Raw genomic sequence first — 19383 nt, 5'->3', positions numbered from 1 at the left:
GCTTCTCTCTTTTCCAGTGGCACGCATTATCATTTTCTAAATAGTAGTAAGCTGCATTTCATTGGTTCATATTTTGAAACATTTGCCCAGCTCCTCATTTTCTAGGAATTTCACAAATCAGAAAAGAAAATGTCAGCTCTCGAAAAGAAAATGGTAACCGGAGGAAAGCAAAAAAAACCCCGTAGAGAACCAGCTGCTCAGATCCTCACTGGCTAGCACCCCTTCCTTCCAGAGGCCTGGGATGTGACCCAAAGCACAGGGGAGGGGAAAAAAAAAAAAAAAAAAAAAAAAGGAATAAAAAGAACAGTATGTTGTTTTAAGGGTTAAGGAAACGAGGGAAAAGTCGTTGCAAATCCCAGAGCAGAGCTTCATATCCAGTTTATTCATGCCTGAGTGAGGATCACGTGCACCAAACAGCCACTGCTACGGCATAAAGAGGGTGTCAAAACAGAGATATTTTTAAACCCGGATTACATTTTAAAAATCAAGTATTTCCTAAGTCTTCTCCCTAATGCTCCTCCTCATTAAGTGAAACATAGATGAAACGATGTGAGCAGGGCAATATCCCCTACTTTACTCAACTAAGCTTTGCTTGAACCACTGTTGTTTCCCATTCCCTTCTCTGTGCAGAGTCCTCTTGTACCGACGGCAGCAGCGTGAACAGAGCGCTCCAACCAGCAGAGCCTGGATCCCACGCTCAGCACCAGCCACCCGGTCCCGGAACCGCTCCCCTCCACACAAACACCCGTCCCCTGGCTGCATGCCTCAGTTTACCCTTCAATAAAACTGCGGGGAAATACCACAAGTTTAAGATTTTAAAAGTTGCTTTACAATCATAAGAACAAATACATCCAACTCCGCAGAGTAGTATTTATTATATCCTTGCAAAACTCTAATTCCTCTGAGCAGAGTGTTTGCTTTTTGAAATTTGCATGTAAAATATTTAACTTGAAACCATTCAGGTCACTGAACAAATGGAGGAACACAATGGGAATATGCTTCAAGGCTATGTTATGCCTTTACCTCAGAAGGGACATTTTCAGTACCTTTAAACTTAAGAAGTCTCTTACTGGCTTCAACACTTGGGAAAAGAAAGGTGTTTGTACCATGAAACAATCTTAGAAGCTTCAGAAATAGAAAATTGCAGCCTTCTCTTCATTATAACAAAGTCAAAAAAACTCTGAAGAATCCATATGAAATTCCAGTCTATCAGGAAAAGTATCAAGCAGAAAAAGGATCTGGGCACAGGGCATAGCAACAGCACTTTCGGAAAGCTATTACGAGAATGAAATCTTGAGCTCAACACTGAATTTGTTCATTTCTTGCTCTAAGGTTCCTTTTACACTGCAGTAACAACATAGAAGGGACTGGTGTGAGTAAACGGGACCGGTCCAGTAGATGGCTTCTTTCCTGAAATACTCAATTTCTGAAAGAACACTGCTTTCTAAAGCACCGACCACCTTTCGGAGCCTGCTATGTCCAGACTCAAAGTATCACAGAGTGGCATGTATCACAACTGGAGACAAAGTTCCCTTTCTTACTTATGAAGGGGAAGGGTTATAAATTATACGAATAACTGATTTTTAGCAGGATTATTATCCAGTAGGATTACTGCAGAACTACACAGACCAGTCATCTAAGACTTAACTGTTGACTGCAGATTTTTGCTTATGCGCATAATAAACTTGTCGTTTTACAGTATTCATTTTTATTTATATTTTATCTAAAGCTTTTGGGAAAAAGTAACACAATGCATTCCTTTCAAGTACAAACCCATGCAGCTGCCAGGAAACAGTGTAAAAACAAGAAAGATTCAGGAATGGAAGCTTATATCTTGCTTCCTACTCTGATTTCCCAGATTTCCTTCCCTCTGTACGCTCTCAGCCACAGGACATAAGAAGAAAACAATTTGGAGGGAAAAAAAATAAAATAAATCTTTGACCAAAACAAAACAAAAAAGGCGAGAAAGACGCTGGTGCAACCAGGTTTTTAGAAGAAATTAGAGATAGCTAAGGTCTGGCTAAGACTATAAGGTAGTATCGCTATTTTAAATTTACAGGAGTTTCTACAGTCCTGGACAACAGCAGGAAAGGAGCATGAGGAAAGAAAACACGGGAAAGAGATGCCACTTTCCACATCATTAAAAAAGAAATCTCTCCCTAAGACCACAGAAAGACAGTAAAAGAATAAGTAGGTACTCCTCATTAAGCCAGATTTCTTTGTCCTTTTAGAAAAAGCGTAATAAAATGTTAAGACAATTAAGTTCAGTAAGTGCTCGTAAAACATCACACCACAAGTTACAAGCCTGTATATTTCAGGTTTCACTTTCCAGAATTTTCAAATCTCTTTGTTCCCTCATTCTTTGTCAAGTAGCCACGATTTTGCCCCCCCCCCACTGCCTCCCTCGCAGTCTCTATCTATGAAGGAAAGCTTTACTTCTTGCCCATACAGAAACCACACGCCCTGCAAGCAACATAAGCCAAGCTCTTCTCCTTGTTCAATAACAGTATTAGCAGCTCTCAGCTGGTTAGGCTGGGATATGGTAAATATTTATGCAGAATTCACAGACCTTTACCCCAATAAGGAGCCAGGCATGGGAAAAGAACAGCTTCCCAGAGCTCCATACAGCGGAAGCGAAGTGGTCCCCAAGGAACCGAGTCCACACCCCTGTGAAAAAAAACTCCACGGAGCAGCAAGAAGAGCTCCACATCCCATCGCTGACACTGCTGCTTGGGTTTCTCCAGCACCACCAAAGCCTCGGCACACCTACCGCACAGATGACAGGCAGAAGGGCTACCCAGTTCCCCCATCAGAGTTATCTAAATACTTTACGAAGCCATACGTTATGAGCACTGACCCTCATTCTCTCCCTTTCGTTTGATGGGCTCAGGATGTTAATTTCTCCTATCTTTTATATAAAGAACAAAATCCATCCTGCGCATCTTAAATAAAAAGGAACCAGCAAAAAGCTACTGTGCTCTTTTTTAGAGAGCGCGTGCAAATAGAAAAGTACAGACAAGAAGATATGCAAGAAATCTCACATATTTCAGCAAGATACTGCAAGAACACAGAGTCCACTCGATGGCCTGCATGTTTTAGACACATTTGAGAAACATCTGAGTCTCTTCAAGCACAAAAATAGTGGGCCACTATTTCGAATGTAGATACCTTCTGAGAAGTCAAAGATGTTAGAGGCAGAGAACTTCACTTTAGTAGTACAAATTATGGTGATTTTTTTTTTTTTTTTAATAAAAAGGTCAGAACTCATACTTCATTCACAATGGCCCTTCTTTCTTGTCTCCAAGAGAAGGATAAACTATACCTTGGTTTTTTTTTTTCTCTATGACTACACTGCCTTATTTTTGCTCCATACATTTAATTTTTGATTTAGACACATCTTGGTCTTTGACCTTCTGTCTCTTCAGAACCGGTGTCGATCCTTCCATATAGTTTCTGACAGCAGCAGCACACAAAGCTTGCTGGACCTGCAGCTCTTCTCCACACACTCGTTCCATCGCCTACAGACCATTCCTTTCTGCCACACACAGAACGGCACAGACTCGGCAACTTCACCCCCTCTGCCTTCACAGCAGCGACTGTGTTCTGTCATGAACTGCTATCGCCCCGAAACATCAACAACTCACAAGCAGCGTACGACTGAGAAATCCTCTGTTTGGCTACTTTGGGCATGCTTTATGGAAAAACGAAGACAACTGGATGAAGAAAGGAGTTAATCTTTCATTGGAGTAGCCGCAGTCTGCTGCATTACATAACAGGCACTGGAAGTTAAAGATACAGAAACTTCCTCTTGGGAATTCCTGCAAGTCAGAGGAGACCATTTAAGGAGAGTTAGCGTCAGATAAAGCAATAATTTCACCAAACATCTGCTTCACCTATACAAACCCTTTGTTGTTTCAGCTCCTTACAAACATGCCTTAAACTAATGGACCTTAGTTTGAAAAATATGAAACTGAGGTACAGAAACAGGAAATTATTTTTGCAGTAAAAAAGTAGATCAACAAATGCTGAAGTAGAAATACTGTCCAGATTATTTGACCAGTACTCAGCCATTCTATCTTAAATCAATACCATAATTCCTTTTTTAAAAGATTAGTAAGAGAAGTCTGTGTGGCACAGAAACCAAGTCACAGATACTTGGCATATACAATGTATTTGGGAAGGGAAGTTAAACTGAGTGCTAGAAATGCAGATGCAAGTAAACCCAGACACACAAGCTTTCAGTTTTCAGAGCATTTTTGATACATGAGAGTTAACAAAATGCTTTTAGGATCCTCGATACCAGATGAGAATCCCCTAAGAAATAACCCCAACTTTCTAAGTACATTAGTGGACACAGTCACTATATGGAATTTAAGGCACAGCATCTGTAGAACACGAGGCAAAATTCAAATTAGAAACTGGCATAGAAAAAACAAGAGGAAATCAAATCAAATGTAGGACAAGCTCCAAAGAAGTACTACCCACAAAGGAAAAAGCAAGGAGGATTTAGACACAAGAGAAATTGATGAACTGAGCAGGGTGGGAAAAATACGAATGCAGGGCTAGAGGATAAGAAAATATAACAGCTCTCTATTGCTTGAGCTACAACCCCATTTATTATACATCTCACTGAATGATTCACCATACAAATCCTGTAGCTCTGCTCTGAACAAAACCCACCTTCCGGGCTCCAGCCAGCTGACTGAAAAGTACGTATCAGCACAAGTAAGGATTAGACCGGCAACCTACTTTACAGAGTCAATCATTACAAGAGTGAACCACATCTGTCTGTTTTTAATGCATGGCTGCGTTAACCCTAAGCAAAATGCAGTGCTTAAAAAAATCACCTTCAAATAAGAAAACATTGAAGCCATTAAAACTTTAAGCACAATTGTTAATCGCAAGCATTTGCTAATAAAAGATATTACTGAAATAAAGAATCTACTAACCAAAGAAAACATTGCAGAAGGACCCACCATTTTCTACTGTGACACACAACAGGTTACTGGACAATTTCCTACAGACAGTAATTAAAATAAGAAAGTTGTGGTACAAACATGGAAACTGATCAAAACCCATCTGTAAAGTCTGCTAAAGCTGTGACACAATAAAAAAAAAATTACCTATCTGTAAAAGCAAAAACTGAAAGCTCCTTTATGAATGAGAACCCCAATTCTTTCAGTCTCATTGTCTGGGCTGACTTCTGGCATAGGAAAATAGGATATATGGAGCTTCATTTAAAAGGTCATACTGTTTCCTTCCTTGATCTTTTATCATGAACAATTTTTGAAGGCATGAAACATTTCAGAACAGCCTATCTAAACAAATTTTTGCTTATCCTGTCATTGAATTAAGTTCAACCAATTCCAGTAAGTCTGCCATGAATAAAAAGCCCCCCAAAACAGCTCCAAAATATGGTATTTATGTCAGTCACTAAATTCAATTCAAACTTGAATCAATGCCAAAGCAGCATACTAACCCAAAGAGAGAGACAAGTAATTATTGTATAGTCGACAATTTGAGAAGAGAGAAAAATGAGAACAAGGACACTCCACTTTTCTAAGACAAAATCTCTCTCATTCATAGCAAACTGCTGAACATAGTTGCTAAAATTGTGTCATGATTCAAAGAGATAAAAACACAATAACACAGTTTTAGCATTCAACACCTTGTTATAGTACACTCTAGAGCTGGACATTTTCAGCAATAAATCCTTTCAGGCCTAAAAAACCTCTACCAACTGCTCACTATATAGCAAGAACTGGTGGGAGAGGGGGAGCTTCATATTCTTTCCCAAGGATTTTGCAGGTCATTCTCAACTCACCACAGGCTTCACCCCAGCCCTGCTTTACAGTACAATACATAGAAAAAAATTAAAGGACATGAACTGCAACAAAACGTCCACCCCATAAGCAAGTCAGCACTGGCTTTTTCATTCCTGCACTGTCTGCGTCTGTAGCCCTTACACTCCCAAATTCTAAAAGCAGGGGGAATTAAAAAAAACCCAAACAAATCAACAAAATGCAAGGTAGCAATACCTGTATTCATAGCCCCAGCCTCTGAAAACGTAGAGATCCATTTCTTTACTGCACTAGAATGTACTTTCATTCTCTCATCACTTCAGGGCGACAAGGAACATACAACCACCGATATTTAGAGTCCGCAGTGTTTCCAGACATTGTCTATCAGCCGAATACCAGTTTGAGTTACCTCCCCTGCAATTAATTTTATTTCAGAGTCTGTCCTATTGACAATTTCTCCTTTGCCCTAAAGCCAATGCATAATCAACAGTCTTTTCCAGGGCTCTCCATCTCCCCCTTCACAGCAATTACCATGCCTAAAGCACAGCACCGGAGCCATGCAAGGGGTCGGGAGATGAGCAGGGAGAAAAAGAAGGTTTTAGATCTTCCCTGAAAGCGTTACCATTGGAACTACAACACTGCATCTGCCTCTTACTTTGCAATCCCAAAGCAGGAGTGTTCACATAGCTCGTTATACCAGTGTAATTATGACAGCACATTTCCTCAAAAAGGCAGGCCAGCACTTTAGTGGGGCCTGGTAGCTGATTCATCTGAATTTTTTAATATTTGCTCACAAGCCCAGTGCTGCCACAGCCTCACGAGAGACTTCCTGCTTTAGCCTCTGGAGGGGCAATAGTGCTAAAACCAGGCAAATTTTAACAGTAATTGCAGCTACTTTTCCGATAAGATTTGATCATCAAATATACAAAGCTAAGTATTATCATTTCCATTTAAGCACAGCATGGACGCAGCTAACCTACAGAAACTTTAATGCACTTGTTCCTCTTATCAGCTAGATCTGAGAGTCACCCATGCTTGCGAGAAACCACAACTCCCTCAATGTTGAATCAAAGCATGCTCCAAATGCCAATATACAGACCTCCCTCTCCAATTTCCACGACACCATTAACTGAGCTTGTTCACTACCCATCAGCAGTTGTCCACAGTCAAACACCCTCACAGGATTAAACAAAATGTTGTGTTATCACCATAACCAACAGCTGAGTTTAAGTAACCGAGATGATTCGAGATACCACATATGCAAGAAACTTGCAAACATAAAAATTAAGTCCTGGTCACCAGCAAAACATCAGTACCCAGGGCATTAAATCAGGCAGGGAAATACAGTTTTAAATTTGTGAATGGTCCACAGTAAGACAATTTCTCCCAAGGTTATTCTCTGCCCGGGGTTCTGAAATGGAATATATGTGATCAGACCCACTGCAGCATGGAAACCACCAGGATGCCACCAGAAGTGCTTTAATCTAAAGCAAACATCTCCACGTGACGGAAGAGAGCGAGGAGGGGGAGAGCAGAGGCAGCTCGCTGTCTTAGGAGACAAAATTTGTTTGCTGCTGGGCATTTCTTCCTGCCCATTATCAAGCAACTGAATTGGGTTGCCTGCCATTGAGAAACAGATCCTGGGGCCACGGTGACAGCCAAAGCATTTGTCACTGACAAAGGGCTGCCCCACAGATCTGTTATTCCTGTGCCAGACTCACGCAGCCCGACATCTATATCCAGCGCGCGCACAGCTGGAGAGGTAAGGGAGACAAAGGGAGGATGCAGCGCTCACGGATTCTCGGAGCAGGCGACCACCTTCAGGAATGCCACTGGCTTTAGTATGACCGAGAAAGTATTTCTTAAAATCCCACAGGAAACAAGCTTTCCATTTTTGGGTCCCAGATATTTGAGCGGTTGCCATACAGCTAATCATTGTATTTCAAATTTACTACCACAGCAAACCGATCCAAATACAACTTTGAGAAGAAGATGAAAAGATTTCACATGAGGATTTAAATAAACAAGGTCCCTGAACAGAAGACTCCTTGTTTGAAGTGTCCAGATTCCCTTTGTGCCTGTCCTCACAACCAATTACAAATATCTTTTTTTTTTTTTAAACAAACAAACAGAAAAACCCAAACACCACCTCATTATTTCTATGTTCTTTTTTATTTTTTTCCTCTTTACCTAGCTGTTGAAATGCTCTTTTGGGGCCAATTACAGCTTTGATCTAAAAGACATTGCATTTAAAAAAAGAACAACAACCACCACCACTAAATCCCTACATACACTCGAAATGAGCGCTTATTTGGGGGAAAATATATTCCCACTTGCCAACAGAAGCAGAGGAACCAACTTATTTTGGTGGAGTAAACTTCAGCAAGTTTCTGAAGCCATTTGCTGATCCGACAAATGATCAAAATCCATCAATATTCCAAGCAGCATGTTATAGATTTGAAGGAGCCATTTTCTCCATATATGAAGAGCAACAGATGGAGGCAGATTTTCAGCACACTCCAAGCTACTGTAATGTTCCTGTCATTGCAGTAAGCAAGCAAGCTCAGTGAAGCTGCCTCCCAGCAGCCACAGTGCCGCGATGATAAAAAAAAAAAAAAAAATCTATTAAAAAAAAAGAAAAGGGGGAGGGAAAGGGGCAGCAGGTTCTCTCCATCTGGCTGAATTCCAGCCAGAGCATTTGCAGGCTGCCCAAAACTCAAACCTGTTGCAAGGCTATTTCCTCTCTCCTTTCCAGCTCAGCTTAATTATCTCCTTCTGCTTTACACGTGACGCGGAGCTGTACTGAGAGACAGAGCCTCCTCCAGCCCGGCTGGTGCTAACTGTCAAAACAGGCCCCCATCAGCAGGCAGCGACTCTTCCCCTTTGCCTGGCACCCCCAGGCAGCATCGCTGCATCTCACAACCGGGCGAGCACAGTTCACACTACCAGGAAAAAAGTGGTTTTCTGGCCTAAACCAGAGACTGCGCCTCTGGATGACTAGGGCCAGGGCACAGCCAGATACCCCATCTACAAAGGGGGAGTCAAAGGCAGGGGTGAACAGGTGCAGACACCAAAAAACATAGTTAATGTCTCACTGATGAGTGCAAAACCTGATAATAAGCCTACTAAAAGGAAAAGGGAGAGGAGGTCAAGGTTTGCTATGCAATACATACAGCTGAAGTTGCACTGGTTAACAGCCAAAGTAAACAACACTCCAGCGTTTAAAGCTATCACCAACATTCCTACATCTTTCCACACTGGAAGAACAGAAAAGTATGCTTGTCTTCCCCCCCGCCCTCCACCGCCCTAAGTATTACAGGGTTTTAGTCTCACAACAATTTCCATAATGTGAGCGGGCTGAACATTTTACATAACTTCACAGACCTGACAAATCTGAGCGTAAAACGGGGCTTTCGATACTACTTGAAGGGCTACAGCGCTTGGCAACATCAGACTTCCCAGCCGTTGGGTAAGTATTATCCAACTCAGAACACCAAGGCACCCGCTGCTGAAGCAACTAGACCAGATACAGAGCAAAGTTCTTTCAGATCATGTACCCATTTCCAAACTATCACAAGATATTTGCTTTTACTGCTGAAGGCTCTATTATAACTCAAGGGTAGAGAAGAGTCTGTGACAAAGGTATTCATTCTGCCGGCACCCTACAGACTTGGACGCATCCTTACAACAAAGAAAATCCCACAACAATTGCGAAGGGCTCTCTCTCTGCAGTATCCCCATACCACCTCCACCACCCAAAATGATTGAGCTTGTTCATTTGCTAAGATCAGATCTGCACCCACATGAACCACTTCCGCTACTGAAACCGCAGGGACTATGCAGGGCAAACCACAACCTATCATTTTATGTCTCTCAACAGACAGCAAGAACAAATTGCCAGCTTGAGAGCCGCAGTTCATCATTTCGAGATCTCTATGCTAAGAACTTTTATCCTTGACACAGAAGTATTTCTGATAAACCATCACTCCCTCCCCCCTTACATTTACGGAGTTCAAATCATATAAATTCATCCCCTTCTCTCTATTACAGTTCCCCCTGAATATTTTTTCAAAGTTGTTACGATGCGGTCTACCTAAGTCAGGTTAGATGGCTATATGGCAGTCTGCAGCAGTGGGGAAAATCACTCTTTTAGAACCAGGAACAATCTGAGAAGAACAACTTACTTATGGCTGAAGTCATTGCCTAATTTGGGACATCGCATAATCATAATTTTTCAGAAGGCGGAAAAGGCTGTCCTATCGACACAGATCAGAAAACCGCATTGTTTTCTTACTTGCAAGCACCAACTCTGAAAGCCATTTATCGAAAGAACAGGAATTATTATCGTCACGGCTCAAATGCCATCATATGGGACTTGCTGTCACTCATACCAGATCAAAATTTTGGAAGGTGATACAATGGCTGGAAGAGTTTTCTGGTCCCAAACAGTATCAGCACAGCCTCATCAAGAAATGGATGGGTGCTCCCAGACACCAAACATGTATCTTCAGTCCACAGAAAACTCAGCACAGTTGTAGCCCTGCCTGTCAGGGGTTTTTGCCGTACACCAGCAGGTCTTGGTCCTTTATGGCTGACGTGTGCCTTCAGAATGCACTGGGAGACAGGAAACCTCTCTCCTATCTAGCAGTTGCCACCACCTCTCCCATTTCTCTCCCTCTCACTCATTTCCTATTGACTTTCCCATGTCTTGCATTGCAGCTTTTTCCTATTTCCTTTTTCTCTTTGCCCATTATAGCTTCCCTCCTGCAATTCTCTTCTTTTTCTCCTTTTTCCAACACTTTTCTGGTAGCTTTGCTCTCAGTCCCTACTCATCAGAATATTCACCATGCAATGGTGCCACAGGAGTACTGAGAGGAGACGCCTTGTCTGATGTGCTGCCAATAAGCTACACTAAGAGCCACTATCGTAACAGGGTAAAAAGACTTTCAAGCAGCCATCAGATACTTCAGGTAGGCCTACAGGTTGAAGCTTGCATGTTTATGGGAGTGGTGGACTCAGAATCCTGTACCTGTCTGGGATCAGCCTACTGCTTTATTAAATAGATGGGTCTTTTCCTCCAGACTGGGAAACACTTGCTCAGGTCAATTCAGGTCCCCCCTAAGCCCTCCAGCCCCCTTCCAGCAGTACAGCTCACAGGACTCCATAAAAGAGTATCTAACTCTTCTTAGGTTACTCGTTCATCTTAGGAAGTTACCCAAGCTCTTGGTAAAATGATTGCTTGTGATACCACAAACCAGGATTCACAGTCTGCAAATCAATTCAAGCTTCTCACATAAAGCAGCATAGTTGTGCTGCTACTCACGGTTTCAAGGAACAACAGCACTTGGATAAAATTAAGATTTCCACCAATATCTCTGGAGACTTCAAATACGTATTTCAAGAGCTCAGGATGGAAACCAGCTCAAGTCTTGCCCTTGCATACACATTTCTTCTGCCAACTGAGAGCAACCAAGAACTCCCATAATCTGGGATCCTCCCTTAGGTTTCTAGCATCAACACTGTAATGTCTTTATAACCACCAGAAGAGTCCCTTATGCTCAATTCACACAGTTCAGTCCATCTTTTACATAGTCCTGTCCCCTGATCATAAAAGGTTTAGTTTTTCTGAACCAAAGTGCCACTTGGAGGACAGCACGCACCGTTAGCAGGCCAGAGTCCTGCAAGGGACACCGCCTACCTTCAGCAGGACATTTGACAGTGCTAATATGACAATGATCCAGACAGATTACAACCAAATTATTTCAAGAACAGGAACTCACGTGCTATGCCTTAGGATCTTTTCCACCTCAACAGTATTCAGCCTCAGGAAGGACACCATTCAGTTGCTGTTCCAGTGCCAGAGCAATTAAATGAAGTACCTTACCAACTGACATCACAGAGCCCAGAAGTTACAGTGTTGTCAAAACAAAGCTTAAAATAGCCACATAGATAATATTTAAGCGTTTGCTTAAATGTAAACAGCAAGGTTTCTTATTTACCGTCAGCCTTGGCTAAATGGTGCAACTATGCAAGAAAGGGTTCCTGCCCACTGGTCTTAGAAGTTAAACAGACATAATACTGAAAATACTCAAGGAAAGGATGCAGAGTAATAACAAAGCATAAGTGATGTTCAGTAGACGATTTGTGAATGTCACAGTCTGCGCATTGTTTGTTTTGTTTCTACTATTTATACTTATGCTTACATTTTAAACATAAGGACACTGCTTTTTCCTGTCATTTTTAATACATTTATTTTTAAATGTTTTCTTTTAAAAGAAAAACGAGTAAACCTTGTTTCTTCCTGTCTTTTTTTAAGCGTGCTGTCCCTGTTTTGTGTGCATCCTGCCTTGTATTTTATCCCTTGTACATTCTTAATCAAACGTTGTGGGTCTTACATCCCTTTTCATTTTACTAACTACTTTGCTACTCCTTCCTCCGTCCTTGTTTTGAGCCCTCTCTTCTGACGTTAAGACATTATCTACATCCAGGCTCCTGACCCTTAGTTTAATCAAGCCGACACATGAACTAACACTTCCATTCTTTAAACCTAGTAATTATCCAGAACAGGGCCCCAGAACAGAACACAGCAGCACCTACCAGAAAGTATGCATTCAAGTCTATTTTCTGGTAGTGCTATTGACATCTCTCACACGAGAAAGATCTAGTTATCTCAAAGCAGATAAAATATCAGGACTAGAGTGAAAGAAGGGAGAGTACTTAGGCAGAGGAATATTTGAGGAATGTTACAAGAAGCGTTTTTATTAGCATCTCAGATCACCCAGTCTAGAAATTCAGGGATAACACAAATGGGATTCATTAGTAAGTCTCCTACTGCTAATTTTCAGAGGGAAGGAAGAGGTATTGAACGAGAAACCTGGAGGATAAAGCCTTGAAAGCAAGGGCCTAAGCTTATCTTTCAAGCAGCACAGTCAACATACTTCCCCGGTGACCCAGAAGGACCACCTAGAGGTTTAAGTGGAGAATTCAGTCTCCAGACCAAGGAAAACACTGCTCCTCTTTGAAACACTTTGCATAACTACAAGCTATTGCACTGGGCTGGCCGTGGAGGGGGATGACAGTTGTAACCACGAGAGGCAAACAATGCTACACAGACACTACGCATTTTTCCCAGAAAATGGGAAAAAACAGTTAATGTCAAAAATCCTGTTGATTATATTCCAAAGCTTCCTGGGAAAGCAGAGGAACAGAAGCAGGCACTGAAGCTACTCACTGAACAGGATTCACACTAAATGCTTAAGGCATGAATTTACAAGGACACCCCAGTTCTTGAAATAATCAAAAGATCTCGGGATATAGTCATGAAATATGTAAAACAGCTGGAACAGGTGTCTGCACTGCTTTCCCCAGGCAAATACATGAATGCCCTGCAGTGCCTTCAGATGGACTGCCAACTAATCTTCAATGCCTCAATCACTATTTTTACGATATGATAGAGAACAGTTCTGAGAGTATATAGAAAACTACTCTGATTTCCAGTAGGAAGACTATGATCAATGCTGCCACCCTCAAGGACCAAGAAATTCTACTCCTATATGGGTCACACTCATCAACACAGAATGCAGTTTTATAAAGGCTGGTCTGAGAAGATCACGAATGAACACCCCCAAAGCTCACCGGTGACCTCAGTAACTTCTGCTCCAAAGGTAAGATGCGTGTCTCTTCTCAGGCATCTCTGAACAGGCCAGCAGCAGGCATTAACAAAACCCAACGGTCATCTTAAAGCACTCCAACGTGCAAACAATTGTGCACAGGAAGAGGAGGAGCGCAACACGGAGGAGGACAACCCATACGTGACAGTCATTAGTTGTGTCCATGCAGTACCAGGACTCAAACACTACCCAGTCTAAGAGTTCTCTGTAGAACAGACTATATCAGGCTGGAGAAACCAAAGAGATCTCTCCGTCTTGCAGCACGGTTTATATGTTTCACGTGTACCTAGGCCCCTATGGATATCACTTTGATAAGAACAGTATCTGAAGAGCTCAGATTATCACCAGGCTGTTTCTCCAGACTTTTCATGCAACCCCTCACACCCTCTAGGCTTTTCATAATTACGTCTGGCGAGTAATTATTTTTTTTTGCTGCTAAATGTATTGCACCCTGATTCCTGTGGATCTAGTTTTAAAAGTTTAAAACTGAAGTAGCCTGCATCCCAGTCCCGTTCCTAATCTATCCATTCGAAACACTAATAAATGCCATAATAGGAGTTATGTGCACAGGGAGAGTTATACAATTGGGTTAACAGATGAAATATCATTCCTGCCTCCACCCAAATAATCATGACGCCCACAGCTCTATTCAAAACTAGAAAATCAAGCTCACCTCAACTTCTGTCTCCAGTAAAAACCCTAATAAACTATGCAGCACGAACTGGTAGCATTCACTCCCTAGCCAGTAGTAAACATCACAGACAGCACTCTCTTCTGACAGCTTCAATAAAATCAAAATTAAAAAAATGAATTTATGCACAGACTATGTCAACTACTAATTTGCAAACATAGTGAAGGCACAACAATAGAAAGCACAAGAAGACTTGCCTCAGTGACGATTACACTTCTTAGTCCATAGAAACAGACGTCGTGCTGCAGCCCACTTTCCATAAATATTTGATCTTGCAAACTCTACTCATCAAATAAATGCATGATAATAACATCTAGCTACTCAATAACACTAAGGCATGACTTTCTATGGAGTTCTTACCCTTATCCTGCTGGAAAAATTAAAACCCTTTTTCCCACCACACAGTAAAAGAAGTCCCAGTTACTACTGGGACTTAGAAACAGCCAAAGACAGGGAAAGTGCATCTAAGCAGATAAGAAGCAATTAGGGTCTATTTTAGTACCAAGTCAGGAGCAAATCGGCAATTAAAACCTCTCAAGGGTAATTATGTGTAAATTCTACCTCTCCTGTTTTCCAATCATAGCAACAGAAACTACAGCACTGTTATAAATAAAACTCATTTGCAAGCAAGTGCAGAGGAAGAGTCATCAGTTCCTCAACAAGGTACTGCGAAAGCAGCGAGATCTTCCTTTCTTTTATTGTGCTTTAATAAACAGAAAGAAACATAAAGCAAGTTCTGCAGCCATGCAATTGCTCAACTCTGCAACACGTTTGGAATGGTTACAGGAAGAAAAATACAGTTAACTATGAGGGGAAAAAAAAATTAATTGCATACAAATGTTTCTTTAGTGTCATAACAGGATACAGCAGAGTTCTGATCATCCTTTAGTGGCCAACCAGAGCCTGCAAATGGCCGAATTTCATCCCGGCCCCAGTCTGTCCTTGCAAAGAATAAAACCCTTATCTCGCTCAGCCATGTGTCGCCTGCCACAAACGGCAGAACAGAGCAACGCCCAAAGCCAGCCGGCCTGCCCCAGTGCGTCCGGGCCAGCAGAGCTCTGAAGCGAGCGAAGGCGGGCACGCTCACATGCAGTCTCACAGAACTAACAGGAAAACACCTCCTCTAACATACCCTACCCTGTAGGTATGTTACATACCCTACCTCACCCACAGTGAGGTCCCAAGGCCAGCCTTACACGGCCCCTGAGTCCAATATTCCCCTTCCAAAACGGCATCCAGCAAACATCCAACCTAGCGCTAGACAGGAATTTTGAGGAAGAACAAAAATAGAAATTTTCAGGCAGAAAGGTATGACAAATCTCACCTAAATCCAGAGCTGGATGAAGACTAGCAGGCATTTTGTCATTCACCTGACCAATTTTAGATACCTACTTTAGGATGAGGAATGGTCCTCTAGACGTGCCTATTTTCTTCCACTTACTATAAAGGCAATCTAGACCAGCTTAGATAGAGATGTCTACTTCAAAGACTTATTAAGTTAAGCAAGATAAATGCCACCTTAGGAGGCCTCTAAACAAATACAGCATAGTTGAGAGAGGATTAAATTAAGAGAGTGTAAATGTTTACAAACATAAAGTGGCAGAGCAATAAGGCTGAAGATGAATTGTTTGATATGGTCCGCTGGGCTACAGGGTAATGAAAAGAAGCAGCTGACAAAGTAAAAGAGCGTCCTGAAAGAGAGAAGGGGAAGTAAGTATCACTGCTTAAAGTTCTGCCTCTCTCACACCATCAGAAGCCACACATGGCTACCCTGGACCACTTTTTGCTTCTGTATTTCTAAATCTCAAGTACTACAAGATAATCTTTTTTCTGCCAGCACCCTTTACATGTTTCTCCAAATGCTGAGTAGCTGACAGGGAACAGCACGTGTCAGATGCTTCTTCAGTAACTTTGCTGAACAGTCACTATGCTCTCGGAAGTCTTAACATCTGTTCTGTCTTTTTCTTTAATACCTGGTATTCCCCCATTTCCCCAGGCACTCACTTCCCTCCAGTCTTTAAGACATTGGAGGAAAAAGATGCAAGAAAATGATGTTGCTTCAAGAGCCAGCTGGATAACAGAATTCAACTCAGAGATGAAGCCCAAGTATTACCAAAATTAAATGGGTTAAGGTTTGGTCCACATGAGATGTGAACTGGCATGACTGTATTTCAGTATAGTCTCAGACACTACAATCCGTTAAACAGAAGAAAAGAAAAGAAAAAAACACTTTTTAAAAAAAACTCTTTTTAAAAAGAAAAAAACACTACGAGAAAAAAAAAAGACAATGAAAAACTTAGTTAAAACATCATTTATCGTACTGGCTACAGAATGGCACCAGAAATGGCCATTCATACATTCCTTCTAATTTACTTTATACATGGCATCATCAACAGGAACGCACAAAGACAAAAAACACGTAATGGATGGGACAAGTGTGACACGGAAATGTCACACAGCTATCAAAACACACGGTATGATGGCCATCTTAAACTGAAGGGATACAAAAGGAAATATTTGCTGTCTGTAGCAGGGATTTAAGCAGCTATCTGTATGTAAAATGCAAGTACATAAAGCTAACATGGAGAAAAATGCAGGCCCATGCCACCCTATTATATTCATAATACCATTTGGCACAGACGCAAGCTGGGTTCTGCTGTTTTAAGGCAGAACCCAACTCGCTCCCACCAAGGAAGGTCACTGATAAATAGAGAGAATTGAATGCGTCTTATGATTTATACCATGTAGATCTAATGACACTAGAAACATTGAATTTATTTATATGCACCTGCTTTACATTCCAAGCTCGAGAGCCAGATTTAAAGAGGCAATACAGAGACTGCTTGGGAAAGCTAGCTCTTCACCAATGGACTGCTGGGACAGCAGTGACCGAGAAACACCCTCCTCCAGATCCTGCACAGTGCTGTAGATGAAAAGGACATGATGAGAACACGCACCAACCACCATATCCAGTGCTCTGCTGAAAGGTTCAGCCAGGGAATACATGGGCCAGGACGACTGAACTCCCTCGGCACCCCCAGAGCTGGGGTTCCTTCAGGCCAGAGAGAAGAGCAGTGACAAGGCCAGGCCCCGCTTCCCCATGTTCCCCCAACCATCACACAACCCCGCTGCTAGAACATCACACAACTCCAGCTGCCAGGCTTGTGGAGACAGCTCCTTACCTGACATCAAAAGTCTTTTGAACCAAAACCTTAATGGAACACCAAACAGAAACATCCTCTCGACATGACTGAAAGCAAAAGGAAATGAGACATTTTTTTGTCTCCGCTGCATTTTCAATTTGGCTGTTCCAATTCAATAATGGAAAGTATTTTGTTTTACTAACAAGCCAACTAAATTCCCTGTCCTCATGCTTTTCCTTCCCATGCATCACGTAACTGCTGCTTAGTATGAAAACCCTGTCATTCTTTTTGATATCTTGCAACCTGCCATCAGACACCCGCTCTTAAGGACCTGACAAAATTCTCACAAAACCACTGAAATTCCACCTTCTTTTTCCTGTCACTGTCTTGTCTGGTACAGAAGAAAAAATATCCTGCAACTCAAGAATCTCTCATGCACACGCCCCGCAAAAGAGAAAAAAGTTAGGAGTTTTCTTTTGTCACCTATACCGCTGGTACAAACATAGGACACCGTGCATTTCAAAGACTCACTACTCCATGAACAGCCATAAACACAGACTATCCATGATTCTTAGCTGCCTTTCACCCTGCTCAGGCACTGTACCGTCTGTTAAGACAGTGGAGTCACAACGAGGCCTAAGTGGAAGCGAGAACCACGCTCCCTCTCTTTCCTGCCCACACCTGGAGTCTAAAAGGTGATCTCGGGCACCCAAAAGCATCATCTCTCTGTCCCAGCCCTGGGTTCTGGTCTGCGCCACAACTGCTCCTATTGGTCATTAAAAACCTAAGCAGAAAGGCCTTTGTCACATACATTCAAACCTTAACCCCCCCAATATGCACAATAAAGGAGAATATAATAAAATACATAATAAAAGAGAAGCTTTTTCAGCTTACAAGAGTCAAAAAAGGTACATTTTCCTCTTGTCAAAAAAACATGAAGACACTCATTCCGTACTTCTGTCTCAAAAGCACGAGAGGTTTCCCACTTGATTTTTTTCTTTTCTTCACAATAGAAAATACATTTTTTCCCCTGCCTTGGAAGCATCCCAGTACCAGCAAGAGAATCCCAGACTGCTAATGAAATGCACATGGCAGCACCTGCAGAGAAGCCCAGAGGCCTGAGCAGGTATCTAAAAGCAAGGACCAGATTACTGCTAAGGTAGTGGAGACACCAGCAGACATTCCTGCTCATCAACTATCCCTTCCTGCCCTCACCTGAGGTGACCCCTCTCTGGAAGGCTACAATGCCTGACCTAAGGAGAAGCAAGTGCATCCTCTACACCGTTTGAGTTCAGACTCGAGCTGTATCCTAAACTCTCATCACTTTTCCTACTTTAACTTCTCGCAGAAACAGTTCCTTTTGGTGTTTCTCCCAGCACCAACCCATCCTAAAAGCCGAATTACAATCCCTGGCTCTGACAAAGTCAGACTGGAAGGCTTGAAAGCTGTTGGACTTGAAATACTCCAGTTTCAAAGTTAACCCAGTTGCCTTGACAGTCAGCCACCCCAGGTACGTACCGATTCCCAGGAACTCAGCTTTAATCCTGCTTTTCTGATCCCGTCTGACACAGTCACTTTCAGATGGAAAGTGACGAGCTCTGGGAAGAGCCTAGACTTTAGAAGCAAAAAAAAAAAAAAAAAAGGAGGAAATCTTATTTTATACTGACCTGTCCGTGATTGTGGACTGTGTGCCACTCATTGGAGCCTTTGGCAAGAAGTCGTATTATCCAATTTACATTTTACTATTACTGCAAGAATATTAACGAGGCTTTGCCCCCCACATGCACTGAGGTTCAGGATCCAGCCTTGCTCCAGAAGAGGCATGCACAGAGGGCAAATTCAGTTCAAGGGCAGGAAAAAAAAAAAAAAATTCCAAAACTCTTCTTGCAGTCACCCAGAATATCCAGACCACGGAAGTGAGGTGTGGGGATGTTCAAGAAAAAACTCAAAAAAAAAAAAAAAAACAAAACCCAAAAAAACCAAACAACAAACCAAACTGTTCCCCCAAAGAAGAGGGGAAAAGTAACGCGTGCCAAGAAAATCTTCCGGAGCAGTCAATCCTCACCGGTGCGGAGTTT

At 42.1% G+C, this 19383-nt stretch overlaps 1 protein-coding gene across 1 annotated transcript in view; it reads right to left on the bottom strand.

Annotated features, from left to right (window-relative positions):
* ARHGEF12 (Rho guanine nucleotide exchange factor 12) overlaps window positions 1-19118 on the bottom strand; it is a 73630-nt gene extending 54512 nt beyond the window's left edge. The window contains exon 1 of the mRNA XM_074162455.1: window positions 18973-19118. Coding sequence (XP_074018556.1) covers window positions 18973-19004 — 32 coding nt within the window. The 5' untranslated portion in view covers window positions 19005-19118. The remainder of the gene's footprint in view (window positions 1-18972) is intronic.
* Window positions 19119-19383: the final 265 nt, after the last annotated feature.

The sequence above is a fragment of the Numenius arquata genome, chromosome 22, assembly GCF_964106895.1.
Source record: "Numenius arquata chromosome 22, bNumArq3.hap1.1, whole genome shotgun sequence".
Lineage (NCBI taxonomy): Eukaryota > Metazoa > Chordata > Aves > Charadriiformes > Scolopacidae > Numenius > Numenius arquata.
Note: the sequence above shows the minus strand (reverse complement) of the source record. Positions and strands in the feature narration are given on the sequence as shown.